Source organism: Dendrobates tinctorius, unplaced genomic scaffold (genome assembly GCF_039654945.1).
Source record: "Dendrobates tinctorius isolate UK_male_01 unplaced genomic scaffold, ASM3965494v1 ptg000326l, whole genome shotgun sequence".
Lineage (NCBI taxonomy): Eukaryota > Metazoa > Chordata > Amphibia > Anura > Dendrobatidae > Dendrobates > Dendrobates tinctorius.
Genome location: NW_027361993.1, coordinates 5,691,616 through 5,707,500, shown reverse-complemented (window position 1 = coordinate 5,707,500; position 15,885 = coordinate 5,691,616). Strand labels below are relative to the sequence as shown.

The 15,885-nt window shown below is 47.8% G+C and overlaps 2 protein-coding genes across 3 annotated transcripts in view; one reads left to right on the top strand and one right to left on the bottom strand.

The window, feature by feature from the left end:
* The window catches only part of LOC141074174 (uncharacterized), a 1,642-nt gene extending 1,039 nt beyond the window's left edge, over window positions 1-603 (bottom strand). The window contains exons 1-2 of the mRNA XM_073561706.1: window positions 450-603; window positions 1-344 (exon numbers count right to left, since the gene is read on the bottom strand). The exon at window positions 1-344 is cut by the window's left edge and continues 1,039 nt beyond it. Of these exons, the coding sequence (XP_073417807.1) occupies window positions 1-344; window positions 450-580 (475 nt within the window). The 5' untranslated portion in view covers window positions 581-603. The remainder of the gene's footprint in view (window positions 345-449) is intronic.
* WRAP73 (WD repeat containing, antisense to TP73) overlaps window positions 1-15,885 on the top strand; it is an 86,244-nt gene that overhangs the window by 6,683 nt on the left and 63,676 nt on the right. The window contains exons 2-3 of one of the 2 annotated variants that reach the window (XM_073561707.1): window positions 3,376-3,528; window positions 7,862-7,978. In XM_073561707.1, coding sequence (XP_073417808.1) covers window positions 3,376-3,528; window positions 7,862-7,978 — 270 coding nt within the window. The remainder of the gene's footprint in view (window positions 1-3,375; window positions 3,529-7,861; window positions 7,979-15,885) is intronic. The other variant, XM_073561708.1, reaches the window with a different exon arrangement.

Below are 15,885 nucleotides of genomic sequence, written 5' to 3'. Positions count from 1 at the left end.
GGCGACCCTCGATAGACTTGTAGCGTTGGTCCAAAAGGAGGAAACCACTCTCAAGTCTATCGGAGAGTGCCTTGAGGCTACTCTGAAAGACCGAGCTCAATTCAACGAACTCGGGCATGAGAGGCCTGTCCAAGGTCCTCTGCCGCTGCTGGCGGGAAGTGCCCGCAAAACCAGTGGCAGAGACCTGGGACAGGGGAACACCTGAGCGACCAGCTTCCTGGTCTCCAGATGACTGTGGTGCAGACCTGCAAGGTGCTTCCTCGCTGATGGATGGCTGGGAGGGGTCCGGGGCAGCTTGATGAAGGACCGCTTCGGGACCAGGTTGCAGGGTGCTGCTCCAGGTGCTGTGAAAAGAAAAGAAAGAAATTACTACCATAAATTAACAATCGCCAACTCCTGTGGAATAGAAAAGCACAGAATAAAACACAATACAACTAGAAAATACTTACGTTCGGGAGGCAAGGACCGGTCTTAAAAATGCCAAGGCACGATGGTATCGGTACTTCGTGCCGGTCCTTGCCGCAGCACCACTGCGAACCTTATTCTCCTGACGGATATCCCTGTTGAAGCGGTCCTTCATCGAGCGCCAACGGGTTCTGACTTTGTTCACTGTGATGGAAAAAAAAAAAAAAAGAAAAAAAGTAAGACTATGCACTGGAGGCTGTGATCATCCAACTGTGTGTGATGATAGAAACTCCATGGAGTTAATAGCATCACACACAGTTGGGTGATCCCGGCCAAGATCACTGCTGCATCACACTGCATTTAAATACTTACGAAAATCCTTGCGGACCCGGGGAGAGGCATTGTCCCAGCCATCCATCAGCGATGCGGCCACCTCGTTCCAGAGCCGCCGGATCACCACGTTGTCCGAGTGCAGTTGGTGACGGGTGTCCCACAACGGGACTCGCTCCTGGACTAGACGGATGAGCTCGTCGTTGTCCAGGGCGAGGTCCTCCTCCCGCTGTGGAGCCTAGAAAAGAAAGACAAACATTAATCTTTGAAAGATTTAAAAAAAAAAAAATATCGATAACTAGCTGAAGAGCCCGGCGCTGCCCGGGCATAGTAACTAACTGTGGTTAGTTATATAAATTTAAAATTATCCTCCATCCCATAGTCCCGTGCCCATATTCCATCATACATATCCTCCATCCCATAGTCCAGTGCCCATATACCCATCACACATCCTCCATCCCATAGTCCCATGCTCATATACCCATCATACATATTCGCCATCCCATAGTCCCGTGCCCATATACCATCATACATATCCTCCATCCCATGCCCATATACCCATCATATATATCCTCCATCCCATAGTCCCGTGCCCATATTCCATCATACATATCCTCCATCCCATAGTCCTGTGCCCATATACCCATCATACATATTCGCCATCTCATATGCCTGTGCCCATATACACATGATACATGTTCGCCATCCCATAGTCCCGTGCCCATATACCATCATACATATCCTCTATCCCATGCCCATATACCCATCATATATATCCTCCATCCCATAGTCCCGTGCCCATATACCCAAACAAACAAACATACACACACACACACACAAACACACACACACACATACACACACTTTGAGCCCTAGATATTGATAAACAATCCATGAAAAAATTATTTGTTTTAAATGGAAATAAATGGAAAAAAAACAACAAACATCGAAAAAAACAACCATGAAAATTTAAAAAAAATAAAATTAAAAAATACCAAAAAAAAAAAAAAAAAAAAACCAGACTAGAAAATAAGTAAAAAAAAAAAAAAAAAACAGTCCGTCTGTACTTACATCACGTCTACCCGCCCGCACTTGGCCTTGCTGCTCCTGCCGTTCCTCCGGTGGTGGTGGCGTGATGGAGGATGAGCTCTGAAAATTAAACCAAAAAAATTAATCACATGTGTTTATTTTTTCAAATCCATACGGAAGCATAGTACTCACTTCTTCTGCCTCTTGCCCTGTCCCGGGGACATATTCTTCACCAGATGAAGACATGCTGCAATAAAAAAAAAAAGAGACATAAGTACATAGAAATGTATTGAAATTTCAGCCAGACATTAGGTTTTTCATACTTACATTGGTGCAGCTTGTGCTGTGTGTCCACTAGTGAGCAATCCTTAAAGTATTGTGGAATCCCAGTGCCCACACCATTTTATCACCTTGGTTCAATTTTGTTTTTTTACTGTCTAGACCAAATTTCAGTCATGTTTATGTAAAAAACGCATGCGCATAAAAACGCAAGACCATGCGCAAGTATTGCGCTCCCATAGGCTCCAATGTGGTGTTTTTGCGCATTCCGTGCGCATTCCGTGCGCATGCGTTGTTTTAACGAGACAGGGCGGAACCAAAAATGCAACATGTTGCGTCTGACGCGCCTGGCGCAAAAGACAAAAAAACGCATGCGCACGAAAGCGCAAATATGCGCAAGACCATGCGCACATCATGTAAAATATAGGTGCGCAGTGCGCATGCGCACTGGTGCGCCCGATGCGCTGCGCACAAAAGCGCTAATGTGAAACCAGCCTTAGGCTGGTTATCCTATGGTAAAAATGATGTTACCTTCACCCTAAAGGCCGGAGATACAAATCTGGGGCGCTGGGTGGATGTTCTAATGAAATTGCTTTATAGAAATAATAAATCCTTCTTGTGTTGCTGCTTTCAGACGGTGTACCTCTACTCCTGTACTGCGTCATCAGGGCTTGTTCATTGCACGATGAGCAGTTCTGGCCACTTTCTGGGGTTCATGGAATTTGCCTAAGACAGGTGACGTCTGCAGCGTATCATTGGTGACGTGAGTGACACGCTGCAGAAGTCCCCTGACTACTGCGGCCAGTCACAGACTGCAGCGGTCCTTGAATGGTGACGTCTCACTTGTGGTGTAAACACAGACCACAGTGCGTCCTGCGCTGGAGGCAGGTAAGCGCCCAGAGGGCAGTATTGCTCCGTCTGCTAGTTTTTAACAAACCAAGTCACTGGGAACATTTTAATTTTTCCCAGACAACCCCTCTAATTGTAACTTTTTGCTGTGTGCCATGCAGTAAAAATGTCTGTTTAGGCTCGGGCTAAATGGCGCCATGTGGCACACGACAGCAGTTCTCTTTCAAGTTGCATGGCACCTGCGACTTGTACTGAAGTCTATGGCAAGTGTGGCGCGATGTATATATTTTTCATTATTTTTTTTTTTTTATTTTGTATTTGAACAAATTATTTTGCTAAAAAAAAAGTTTCAGATGTGAGAAGTGTTAGGTCTGCAGGAGTTTTCAGCGTTTGGATGCGAAGAGGAAAGTTTCCGCTCAGATGAGGTGCAGATGGCGGTGGTATGACGAGCCCTCTTCTCACGTTTCTGCTCTTTGTCCTCAGGCCTCCTGTGTCCAGTACAGACTGGTGATCCGGGATGTGAGCACCTTACAGATCCTGCAGCTCTACACCTGCCTGGACCAGATCCAGCATGTCGAGTGGTCTGCAGACTCCATGTTCATCTTGTGTGCGATGTACAAGAGGGGGCTTGTACAGGTGTGTGCCGTGAGACTGGGTGGTCTTGAATGACTGCACTCACTTTCTGAAAGTGATCACTTCCTAAGCTCAAATCCCTCCCTGTCCTTCACTTATACACCGACACTGTAGGAGCCATGCAGTATGGGGTCTGTAAGCGCTCGCTTTTATTTCCAGCTCTTCTCTGAAGGCCATAAACGGCCAGGAATGGGAGATCAGAGGATGCCAGCGCTCTCTCCCCACTGACTGTGCGCCCCGCGCTCTCTCCCCACTGACTGTGCGCCCCCGCGCTCTCTCCCCACTGACTGTGCGCCCCCGCGCTCTCTCCCCACTGACTGTGCGCCCCCGCGCTCTCTCCCCACTGACTGTGCGCCCCCGCGCTCTCTCCCCACTGACTGTGCGCCCCCGCGCTCTCTCCCCACTGACTGTGCGCCACCGCGCTCTCTCCCCACTGACTGTGCGCCCCGCGCTCTCACTGAGTACACCTACAGTATGGGCTTCTCCTGACCCAGTGCGCATTTACATTAACTGGGATCTGAGTGCTTTTTTTCGTATATGTGGTTTAAAGAGCTGTAAACTTTTTTTTTTAATTTGGATATTCAAATAATTTTTGCACGTTTTTCGTGCCTTAATTTTTATGTAGTTGTCATAGTCTTGTGTGTTTTAATATTTTTGTTATCGGTGGGAAAATAAACAAAATATTTGTCTGTTTTTACATATTTTTTATCACCACAAAAGACTGCTAAAATGCATTTAAAAACGTGTTCCCTTATCTGTAACAATTATCTTTATATATCGGATACTCATTTTTTTTCCCTAAGGGGTGGGACTTGTAAAAGCGATTTGGATTGGCGGTGTCTGTTTAATTGTATTTATTTCCAATATTGTTTCCCCACAATAGACCTTTGAGGAGCATTTCCATATTTTAAATGGAATCTGTCATTAAGATTTTGTCATATCCTCTGAGGACAGCATGAGGTAGGGGTTAAAACACTGAATTCAACAATGTGTCACTTATCAGGCTGTGTGCTGTTGTTCACTGAAGGTTTTATCACCAGGCCATTATCATTGCTGTAACTAACTGGCCTGGTAAGCCCTGGGCTGAGTCTGTCCCTTCCTGTGATAAGCAGCTCCCTGTCACTAGACAATGGACATGGAGAACCTGGTGTGGGCGGGTGCAGCTTTCTGAGCTCTGCTAGATCTAAGAACTTTGATTGTGTCACAACTGCTGCACCCAGTAGAGTAAGTGACACATTGCTGGAATCAAGATCCCTTTGCCTACAGTATACTGCTCTCAGATGAGGTAGCAAAAACCTGCTGACAGATTCCATTTAAATACATTTTTGTTCACCTGACTTCCCCGGTAACTGGGGCTGGTATATTACAGCCTCCTCGTTCAGCAATGTGTATTCAGTGATCAAGAAGGCAGAGACTGTAATAAACCATCCCTGCCTTCTCTATGGGGAGTCGGAGCTGCTCTTTCAGTGACGGTTTGATTGCATCGCAGAACGTGGCCACCCGGACGATTATTATCTAGGGGCCATTCAGGGGTAGTGAAGGAATAGTTCTAGATCAAGACTGAGACCTATACGCAAATAAAGCCTAGCATGCATGTTGCTAAAATGTTCACCCTTCTTTATATTACCACTCCTCCAGGCTACAGGGTAGCTGTGATAATGACCCAACTACAACAAGTGACTGCTGCAGCCAGTCACTGATATCAGTGGTAATACTGATAACCGCTGGAGCCAGTAATTGTCTGCAGTGGTCACAGGATGTAGATTGATGTTTTTTGCTGATGACTTTAATACATAGACTATTGGGGAGAAGGGCAGAGGCAGTGCTGGAGCGGCAGCGACCTTGGCAGGTAATGGTGCATTTACACCGCAGGGTTATTGAGAACGAGGGTCTTTTCATAATATCCAGCTGGCATTAACAGGCTGCTGCTCACACGGGCACTGAGCAGTGTGCTCCTCCTTCAGGTAAAACTGCTTAAAAATCATCATTCTTGGCCTCACCTGCTCCGGTGTGAATGGGGCAATTTGGACCGGAGTCACTGTGAACAGTGCCCTCTGAATGTCCCATACACCGGAGCCTGTTTGGCCGTTCGCCCCTGTGTTGTCTATGTCCCGTTATCTGATGGCTTATCTCAGGGAGAAAAATGCAATTGGCAGTCTAAAATCAGACGTGTGACGGACATCTCTCCCGACCATCATTCGGCCGCCACCACCAAATAGACTAGACTGTCGGATGAATTTGTCGACATCGGCGGGTTCAGCCGTCATTTGTCTAAGATCATTGAGGCCACATGTCCAGTAATCACCCGTATGAAGTGGATCCAGTAAGGAAAAAAACGGATCCTTTTCAAACAGAAGAAAAATGCTTGGCGATTTAAAGGATCCCTTTTCTATAGACGTCAGCATTAAAAACAAAAAATCATCCAGTTGCAATCCACCTTTTTTTTTTTTCTTTTATTGCTATATACTGGGAGTTTCTGCACAACTCTTTGGGGCTACATGAGATAAGTATCTATTAGTAGGAAAGTTATCTTCCCGCACCCGTCACCTTACTCTTCTGTCTTGTAAGGTCAGCTATGAACTATTACAGATCCCCAAAGGCAGATCTTAGCCTCGCTGCTGACAACTTCAAGGACCTGGAAAGCCGCTAGCCACACAGACCCCACGTATTGCTTAGGCTGGCTGTTCACCTTAAATAACCGTCAACCAAATATTCTTTTTACTGTATGTGAAGGCCCACCCGCCGAGGGATTTCGAGGTGAAACCGCTTTAGGAAAGAGCCGGCAGTCTTTTTCCTGAAGTGGCCTCTTCTTTGGTTTTGCAACATTTTTCTTTTTTTTTTGTTTTTCTGTAGATTAATACTATAACTAGTGAGCACCTCCCTAGTGGGAGCCGCCTGGAGATGAAACACGCTTCTACCATCATGGTTTCCAAACCATGAAGCAGATAAAAGAAGTACCAAAAGACTGAACATGTGCACAGCAATGTCGTCTTTACATTGCTGTGCGTTCTGTTCATTCTATTGCGGTGCTTTTACAGGATCTGCCCAGTAAAGCTGCCATGTGCATATACCCTGAGCTGACAGCTATGCCTGCCATACACATCACCCTCAGCTTAGCTGAGCATGTATGCCTCCTTAATGGCAGCAACCTATCTCTCTTGTGGACAAATAATCAGGCATGTTAAAGTCCAATATGCCCGATCCTGGTTTCCCCTGACATCTGCCATCAGTGGAGAGTAAAGATCGATGATCGGCCAATCATTTTGAAATTGACTGGTTGTGCTAATTTTGCTCTTATATGTGTGGGCACTTTAAGACACTGTTTTAAACCTAATTTTTCATCAGAAAACATGTTGAATATTCCTTGATCTATATCTTCCAAGAAAGACTATAACTTATGTCACTATATAGGTACCATTGACTTATATTGTAAAAATAGCATATACGGTACTCGCTGTATATATTCTCTTACTGTATAGCAGATATGCGATTGTTCATTGTGCAAACACATGCCAAAAGGACACGACCGTAGTTCATGAAGGTTTATAGCTATATTAAATGCATATGCAATGGACAGAAGGGGAGCAAGTCTGAACACAGCCCTAGTGCACAGCGAGATATTAAGAGGATTTCATTATGGATTTTCCAATATTTTGCAGAAGTGCAGATACGGGGGAACCTGCTGCACCATCTTTTTTTAAAAAAATGGAAGGATAGTCAGATGTCATGTAAAGTGTAATCATTGCATCCTGAAAAGTTCTACAACTCTACAGATACGTTTTAACACAAAGACTGTCAGTTTCATTTTTTCAGCTTGCTGTCAGTGAATCGAATCATTGTTTCCACCCAAAAGGTGAGAACCCCTCCTGATCAAGACTGACCTCTCTAAAGAGCTGTGGAGCACTAAATGCACGCCACGATTCCATTCACTGACTGCAAACAGAAATCTGGGGATGCGGATCTGTACCACATCTTTTTCATATTGGCCCCTCCACACACACACACACACACGTGATATTGGCTTGCAAATCAGAATGACCAATTATAGAGGTAGTGGTCCGCGGTGCCGGCATCTCTTGGGACCCCGACTGTTGTGTTATGGAGAGCAGCATTAGTATCAGCGAGCATCATTTAGTGTAGGCTTTAAACACGAGGCGGAATAAATGGATGTTCCAGCTGCCGTCGCTTGGAATGTGGATTATTACGGCCAGCACTTACTTCTGCAGCGGGATCCAGCGCCAGTCCTTCATCCTTCACCAGATTTGTGCTCCCGTAGTCTGTCCAGTCATTAGTATCACTCTCACTTCTTTTTTTTTTTTTTTTTTCTTTCCCCCAGGTCTGGTCTCTGGAGCAGTCCGATTGGCACTGTAAGATCGATGAAGGCTCGGCAGGGCTGGTGTCGTCCTGCTGGAGTCCAGATGGCCGTCACATTCTCAACACAACAGAGTTTCATGTAAGCGTGGGCTGATGCCTCCTCCACTTGGTATCAAATGTTGATGTCTGCCCCTTTCACTCCCGTTCTGAAAATAAATCCCAGTGGGCTCAAAGATATCGGGTTCCCCAGACGGAAGTGCAGTATTATGCTAGTCCTTATTTGCTAGCCCTTCTTATAGGACGTCACTCGGGGCGCTGGCATTCCTCATGCCGGACCTGAATGCTTCAGTATTTCATTTAGTTTCAGCATAGGTAGTGATGGCTCAGTCAGACCTTGCCCTTTTATCTATATGGTCAAGGGGTTGGTGGGTCTAGACAGTCAGGTATCCTGACTATATCCTATCACTATGCCCTCACCAACGACAGCATATGACCCCAATATACAGAGGGACTGTCCAAGAGTCCAAGTACCAGTTATTGTCATGCATGCTCCATCTCCATGTGGTCCATACACGTCTATCCATACTGAGATAAGGGTCACATGCTGCTGCATAAATCAGCAAAGGCATTAAAGGGCAACTCTGATAGGAAAGCTTTCACATTGTTGTCATGCATGACGTCTCCTTAATAACTAGAATTTTTTTGGTCCTAAATGACAAGCCGCTTTCTAACAACATTGTGATTGTTTATCCAAAATTTTTTTGGGCCACTATATTATTATAATTAAATTTTTGCTCTTTTTTCGGATTGATGTGGGCATTGTTTTTATTTAATGTTTTTTTTTTTTTTTTCTCTCTCCACCTTAAAGGGGCTTCAAGTCTGCAGTCACTACATGTGATTGCAGGCTTGTAAATCTTCACATCTTGTGCGCTGCACGCTGTGAGGTTTCTCCTGTGCCGGCAACAGGAGCTAGCTTTCATGTGATCACAAATATGTGATACTAGCTGAAGAGCCTGGCGCTGCCCAGGCATAGTAATTAACTACGGTTAGTTATAACAAATTATTATGAAAAAATATATATATATATTATGCTGAGTGTAGAGCCCCGCCCACTCCGCATATATCCCACATCATCCCGTCAGCCAGAGCCACCGGACTACTACCCCTAATATCCCACATCATTCTGTCAGTCAGAGCCACCTGACTACTCCCCCTAATATCCCACATCATCCCATCAGTCTGGGGTCAGAACCAGAGAGCTGAGTGGAACTGTCCTAACTTCCATACTGGGGATCCCTTTAAGAGAGGCCTGGGGTCAGAACCAGAGCATTGAGTGGATTTGTCCTGACTTCCATACCAATGATCCCTTTAATAGAAGCCTGGGGTGAGAATCAGAGCGCTGAGGGATTTACCCCAACTTCCGTACAGGAGATCCCTTTAAGAAAGGCCTGGGGTCAGTACCAAAGCGCAGAGTGGATTTGCCCTAACTTCCATACCAATGATCCCTTTAAAAGACCCTGGGGACAGAACCACAGAGCTGAGTGGAACGGTCCTAACTTCCATACCAGGGATCCCTTTAAGAGAGGCCTTGGGTCAAAACCAAAGCCCTGGATGGATTTGCTCTGACTTCCATACCAATGATCCCTTTAAGATGGAAGATGTGCCTACGGGATGGAGGATGTGTAATGGGGATATGGGCAGGGAGGGGGGATTCATTTCTGTCATGTGCTCTCTGCTCCTTTCGGGGGCAGACAATGGCTGGGAGCTTATGTTCCCGGGGATGCTAGATTTCTCCCACCATGTCAGTGTCTGCTGAGGTGTTGTCAAGTGGGAAAACTTGCTCATAGCAACCAATCACAGCTCAGCTACTTTTAACCAGCTCTGGTGAAATGAGAGATGCTTAGTGATTGGTCGCAAGGAAAACTGTTACTCATAGCAACCAATCACAGCTCAGCTTCTTTTGAACAGTTGTAAAATGAAAGATGCTTCGTGATTGGTCGGTGACTCTCTCTCTCTCTCTCTCTCTCTCTCTCTCTCTCTCTCTCTCTCTCTCTCTCTCTCTCTCTCTCTCTCTCTCTCTCTCTCTCATATAGAGATGCATAGTTCCGGTCATTGAGCGAGGCTGCGCACGTCTAGTCGGCAGCTGACCACATGTGTGCAAATCACATACTTGCGGTCATAGGCCTGCCAATTCCAGAGAATCCTCGCAGTGCGCGATTTGAGGATTCACAAGTCTGCAATCACATGTAGTGTTACATAGTGACTGCAGGCTTGTAGCCTGAGGTCGGTCAACCCCTTTTTCATATAATTGCTTTGTTGCCCCATTGCCTGTGGTCCTTAAAGGGAACCTGACAACTGATGCAATCTGCCGATCGGCATGCAGCATCTATCAGATATTTGCTGCACAATTTAAGCTGTATATGTTTAACTATGAAACTCCTAAAACGTATACTTTACTAGTCGCTAGGGACACAGCCGCATGGGAGACTAGTCGGACAGGTGGGTCTGCGGCAGCCTCTTCCCACCCGCTGCCCTAGAATGACAGGTCTGTCCCTACATATTCACTCAGGGAGAGACCTGTCACTCCAGGACAGCGGGTGGAGAGATGCCGCCAGGGACCCGTCTGTCTGACTAGCCTCCCGTGTGACTTGATTCCCCCGGCGACTGTTAACCTAAGTTTTTCTCTGAAACGCTGCAGCATTTCACCAGTTATACATACAGTATATGTCTAGAATTGTGCAGCAAAAATCTGCTCCATGCTCCCCTATCCATGGGTTGCATGTGGGTCGCCCTCCCAGGGCTGTGGGGTACTCGGTACCGGGCCAGTGTCAGGGGGAAATGTGTCACAGCAGCGGTGACCCGGTCCGTGGCCCTGGGCGCCCAAATCAATGGTGGTTTGTGATATAGTTTATGTGAACAGTTTGTGACGCCACCTGTGGTGTTTGGCAAGCAAGATGTTAAGCCAACGCTGCGTGCAGATCCTCTGGGGCTGATGGTGTGTTGCAGCATAGATGGTGTAGCTCCCCACAGGTGAAGCAGTAACCCCAGGGCAGTGTAATTGCAATAGATGAGGATAGGCGCAGGCGGTGTGAGGAATGCTGGTACCCAGATGTAGCGGTGCTGACGGTGTTAGCGCACAAATGAATGTAAGACACCAGGGCTTGCAGTTCCAAAGCTTTACGCACAGTCCGTGGTACACACTGGGGCCTGCCTCCGTGCCGTGTCCTCCGGGGCAGAGACTCAATCAACCTCCCGGGCAAGTCAGGATTCTCCTCTCCAACACTTCACCAACATGTACCTTTCCTGAACGACTCTTCTATTGCGCCTTAAGGTGTAAAGAGCCCCAGTACCGTGGTACTCTGGAGTTCCTCCTGTCAGATGTTCCTAACAACTCTACTCGTATGGCAGACAGCTGTAGCCTCTCTCGGGGACTCCTTTCTCTGGAGTCCTGGCTCTCTATTCAGTTGCTGTTGTGCCCCAAGTCTTAGATGGGAGTAGTTTGTTTACAGCCAACTACTCCACCGGTGTCTGCTGCAGAACCATAAGTGTCCATACAACCTCGGGGACCGGGCCCCGGCCTTGCACTGAGAACCTATAGGCAGGGTTCCTCTTCTAACCCACAACTCCTCTCTGTTCTCTCTACTCCTTCGTTCCGTACTTGTCTCTCTTTTCTATGGAAGCTTAGGTTGCAGTTCTACGTCTTTCTCTCTCTTGTTCCTTTCCCGTGCCAGCTGGCTCAGATCACTGAGGCAGCTGCAGCACTCCTTCTCTCCCTCTTCTAGGGATCTCCTTCCTCTCGGACCCGTTCTCAGACTCTCCTGACTGACTACTTCTCCCGCCTGACCTCCCGTCAGACTGACCGGTAATTCTAAACCTTCCCAACCTTTTATATGGATTTCAACTCCACCCACCTCCCAGCACATCCAGTGTTCCATGCAGGGAACCACCAGAGGTGCTCTGCTACTCTCTAAGCACTGAGCCGCAATGTGGTTGTGCAGAGCTACCCTGTTGTGTGGGATGCGAGTGTTGGAGTGTGGAAAGGAGCTCCCAACTTACCTAAGTGATGGTGCACTACACCTTAGGATAAGGTGCAGTACCTCTGTGGAGACTGAGCCTCAGGGGCGCCACATACCCCCCCCGTAAAACACAGCACGTCCACGGGCTGCAAGTTAAACAAAGTTGACAGCAAAGAAACATACAAAAATTTTGTAATGCAGAACAAACTTTTCTTATACTAAACTTCCTAGTATAGGAGGTACTTATTCTTGAACGTTACAAACAATTCTTATTTAACTATCTAAATTTCAAGTCAAAAAGTGCAATTTTTCATTCTAAGTGCCATTATCTGTGACTCACTATCACTTCAGTATTATTCAGCTTTTCCTTCTCTCGTACACATTTCTTGATAATTTTTCTACTTTCACTGTCTCTTCTAGATGCAAGATGCTGACCGCAAGTACCTGGTCTGTCACCTGTCTACTTTCAATTCTTCTTAATTCTGTATCAAAACATTCTCTATAAAAGCCATTTCTCAGTTACTAATACTCTTATAAAACACATCATCAACAATAAAACATTTCAAAGATTCTTGTAAGTGCTGGACACCGCTCCCTGCCGGGACTTCTTTCAGGGTCCTTTGAGGTAGACATCATCTTCGAAAAGTGTCCATGCAAAACATCATCTTCGCAAAGTGTTTTTATGTAAAACCAAGAGAAAGCACCTAAAGAGGCGCAAACTAAGAGAGTTTGTGATACACTCCAAGTTCATGATCACTGTAGTTCAAAATTGAAGAATGCTGCCACTGCAAAAATTAGGCAACAAAAGTGCTACCAGAAAAACATAACAACAAAAATAGAAACCGGCACAACGGTGCAAACAAACTCTCCTGGGTAACGAGATTTTGAAAATTTTCTAATTGTGGTCCCCTCCTGGGGTTCTGGAAGCCGAACTGGAACTGTCCTCATCCTGATTCTGGTTTGTTGCTAAATGGCCTTGAAGCTGTGGCAAAAGGAAACCATGATGCATCTCAATGCCCATCAACTGCTCCTCCTCGATAGGTGGTTCCGCTGTCTTGGTACGAGGTCTAGCTCCTAGGGCTTCTGCAGCTTGTCGGCGCTGATAAGCAACTACCTGGGGACTTGGCAGTGAAGGGATCCCGAGATCACCGTCCCAAAACGATCCAGACCCCTCTCTTCCCCGAAGATGTCGGATCGGGCGTGCCGGCTCCAACCGTACCCCTAGCAGCAGGGACCTCCTCCACCTCCCCATCAACCCATTAGGAGGGCCGGGGTATATACCTGGGAGTTCCCGGCGGTGCGGTCTCTGCTCTGGTGCAGGCGTGGTGGCAAGGGGTGTTGCCCGGTGAGACACCGGGGACGGCGGTGGGGCCAATGGCCGCTCCGGCTCCACGGGGGTCGCTGGTGGGACCTGCGCAGCCGCGTCAGGTCCGGGCAGGGGCTTCTCTTCCTCCGTTTCAGCTCCCTGGGCTGTATACAACTCCTCTGGTGGTAGCGGCAAAGAGGGTACAGAGTACGCTGCCGGTGATATGGCAGCGGCTCCAGGCTCCACAGGGTCTGCCGGGAAAAGGTCCGGTGCAGCAGCGGCGGTTACCGGTGCCGCGGGTACCGCAGGTGTAGGCCCCTCCTGGGTGCGCTGCAGATTCAATGTCCATAATGCTTCCTGCCTCAGTTGCAGGCGGCACGTCAGCTGGGCGATTTCGTCCTCCAGCTGCTGGCAGTTCATTTCCGAGATCGGATCGGAGCCTTCAGCCATGGTGCCGGAGAGATCCAACTCAACCTCCACGCGCTCTCCAGGCCTCCTTCCCTCACTCTCCAAAATGGCGTTCTTCTTCCTGCCTCGACCCCTTTCCCGCCACTGGTTTCTTCTGCCCCTCCTTCCGGGGGCGGCGTCTTCGTCCAGTGCCTCCATACCAAGCCAGTATACGAACCCCTCGGGGGGTGGGCCATGTCGCTGTCACATAGTAATTCAGGCAGGGGAGGCCCAAGACTCTTCACGGTCTTTTCCTAGGACCTCCTGTCTCTTCACGCCCTTCTTCTCCGCGCCAGCGGCCATTTCTAATGTCCATTTTACAGTCCATCAAATCAGGTCTTCTGCACATTTTCAAGAGTATAAAGTCCAACAAATCTTAGGCACACAGAACCCGATGGCATCGGGTCTCGTCATCCTTTTCGTGGCGCCAAAATTGGGTCGCCCTCCCAAGGCTGTGGGGTACTCGGTACCGGGCCGGTGTCAGGGGGAAATGTGTCACAGCAGCGGTGACCCGGTCCGTGGCCCTGGGCGCCCAAATCAATGGTGGTTTGTGATATAGTTTATGTGAACAGTTCGTGACGCCACCTGTGGTGTTTGGCAAGCAAGATGTTAAGCCAACGCTGCGTGCAGATCCTCTGGGGCTGATGGTGTGTTGCAGCATAGATGGTGTAGCTCCCCACAGGTGAAGCTGTAACCCCAGGGCAGTGTAATTGCAAAAGATGAGGATAGGCCCAGGCGGTGTGAGGAATGTTGGTACCCAGATGTAGCGGTGCTGAGACGGTGTTAGCGCACAAATGAATGGAAGACACCAGGGCTTGCAGTTCCAAAGCTTTACTCACAGTCCGTGGTACACACTGGTGCCTGCCTCCATGCCGTGTCCTCCGGGGCAGAGACTCAATCAACCTCCCGGGCAAGTCAGGATTCTCTTCTCCAACACTCCGCCAACATGTACCTTTCCTGAAGGACTCCTCTATTGCGCCTTAAGGTGTAAAGAGCCCCAGTATCGTGGTACTCTGGAGTTCCTCCTGTCAGATGTTCCTAACAACTCTACTCGTATGGCAGACAGCTGTAGCCTCTCTCGGGGACTCCTTTCTCTGGAGTCCTGGCTCTCTATTCAGTTGCTGTTGTGCCCCCAGTCTTAGATGGGAGTAGTGCATTTACAGCCAACTACTCCACCGGTGTCTGCTGCAGAACCATAAGTGTCCATACAACCTCGGGGACCGGGCCCCGGCCTTGCGCTGAGAACCTATTGGCAGGGTTCCTCTTCCAACCCACAACTCCTCTCTGTTCTCTCTACTCCTTCGTTCCGTACTTGTCTCTCTTTCCTATGGAAGCTTAGGTTGCAGTTCTACGTCTTTCTCTCTCTTGTTCATTTCCCATGCCAGCTGGCTCAGATCACTAAGGCAGCTGCAACACTCCTTCTTCTCTCCCTCTTCTAGGGATCTCCTTCCTCTCGGACCCATCCTCACTCTCCTGACTGACTGTCCTTCTCCCGCCTGACCTCCCGTCAGACTGACCTGTAATTCTAAACCTTCCCAACCTTTTATATGGATCTCAACTCCACCCACCTCCCAGCACATCCAGTGTTCCATGCAGGGAACCACCAGAGGTGCTCTGCTACTCTCTAAGCACTGAGCCGCAATGTGGTTGTGCAGAACTACTCTGTTGTGTGGGATGCGAGTGTTGGAGTGTGGAAAGGAGCTCCCAACTTACCTAGGTGGTGGTGCATTACACCTTAGGATAAGGTGCAGTACCTCTGTGGCGACTGAGCCTCAGGGGTGCCACACATGTGTCCGCTGTCAGGTTTACCAGGTTATATGGTTACATAGGATTAGAAAAGTGAACCTAGACCAGATAGAAATGTGTTCACTGCAAAGCATTATCGCTGATATTCACATATTATTCCCATTCACTGAAGTGATCTTGAAGATGCTAAGGAAGAATATTAAATATATTAGGAACTCCCTTACATTTAGGGTGAAAATGCCCTTTTTATTCTACGTGCAGTGAATCTTGGCACATTCTGGTTCTTTCTCGAGGGCTTTGGTCCGAGGCTGTCAGAGATTTAGTTCTCCACTTGGTTTATGACTGGTCCAGGAAGTCTTATATATCAACAACTGGCTGGTCTGCTCCTTGGAGCAATTTTCCATCCCATAAAACAATTAATTGGTCTGAATCCACTGACCGTATGAATTCCGCCACTTGTTGGAAATGATGGGAAAGAACATGCTGAAGACGAATCAATTAGGTGCATGTGTCCACTGTGCGGTGCAACTG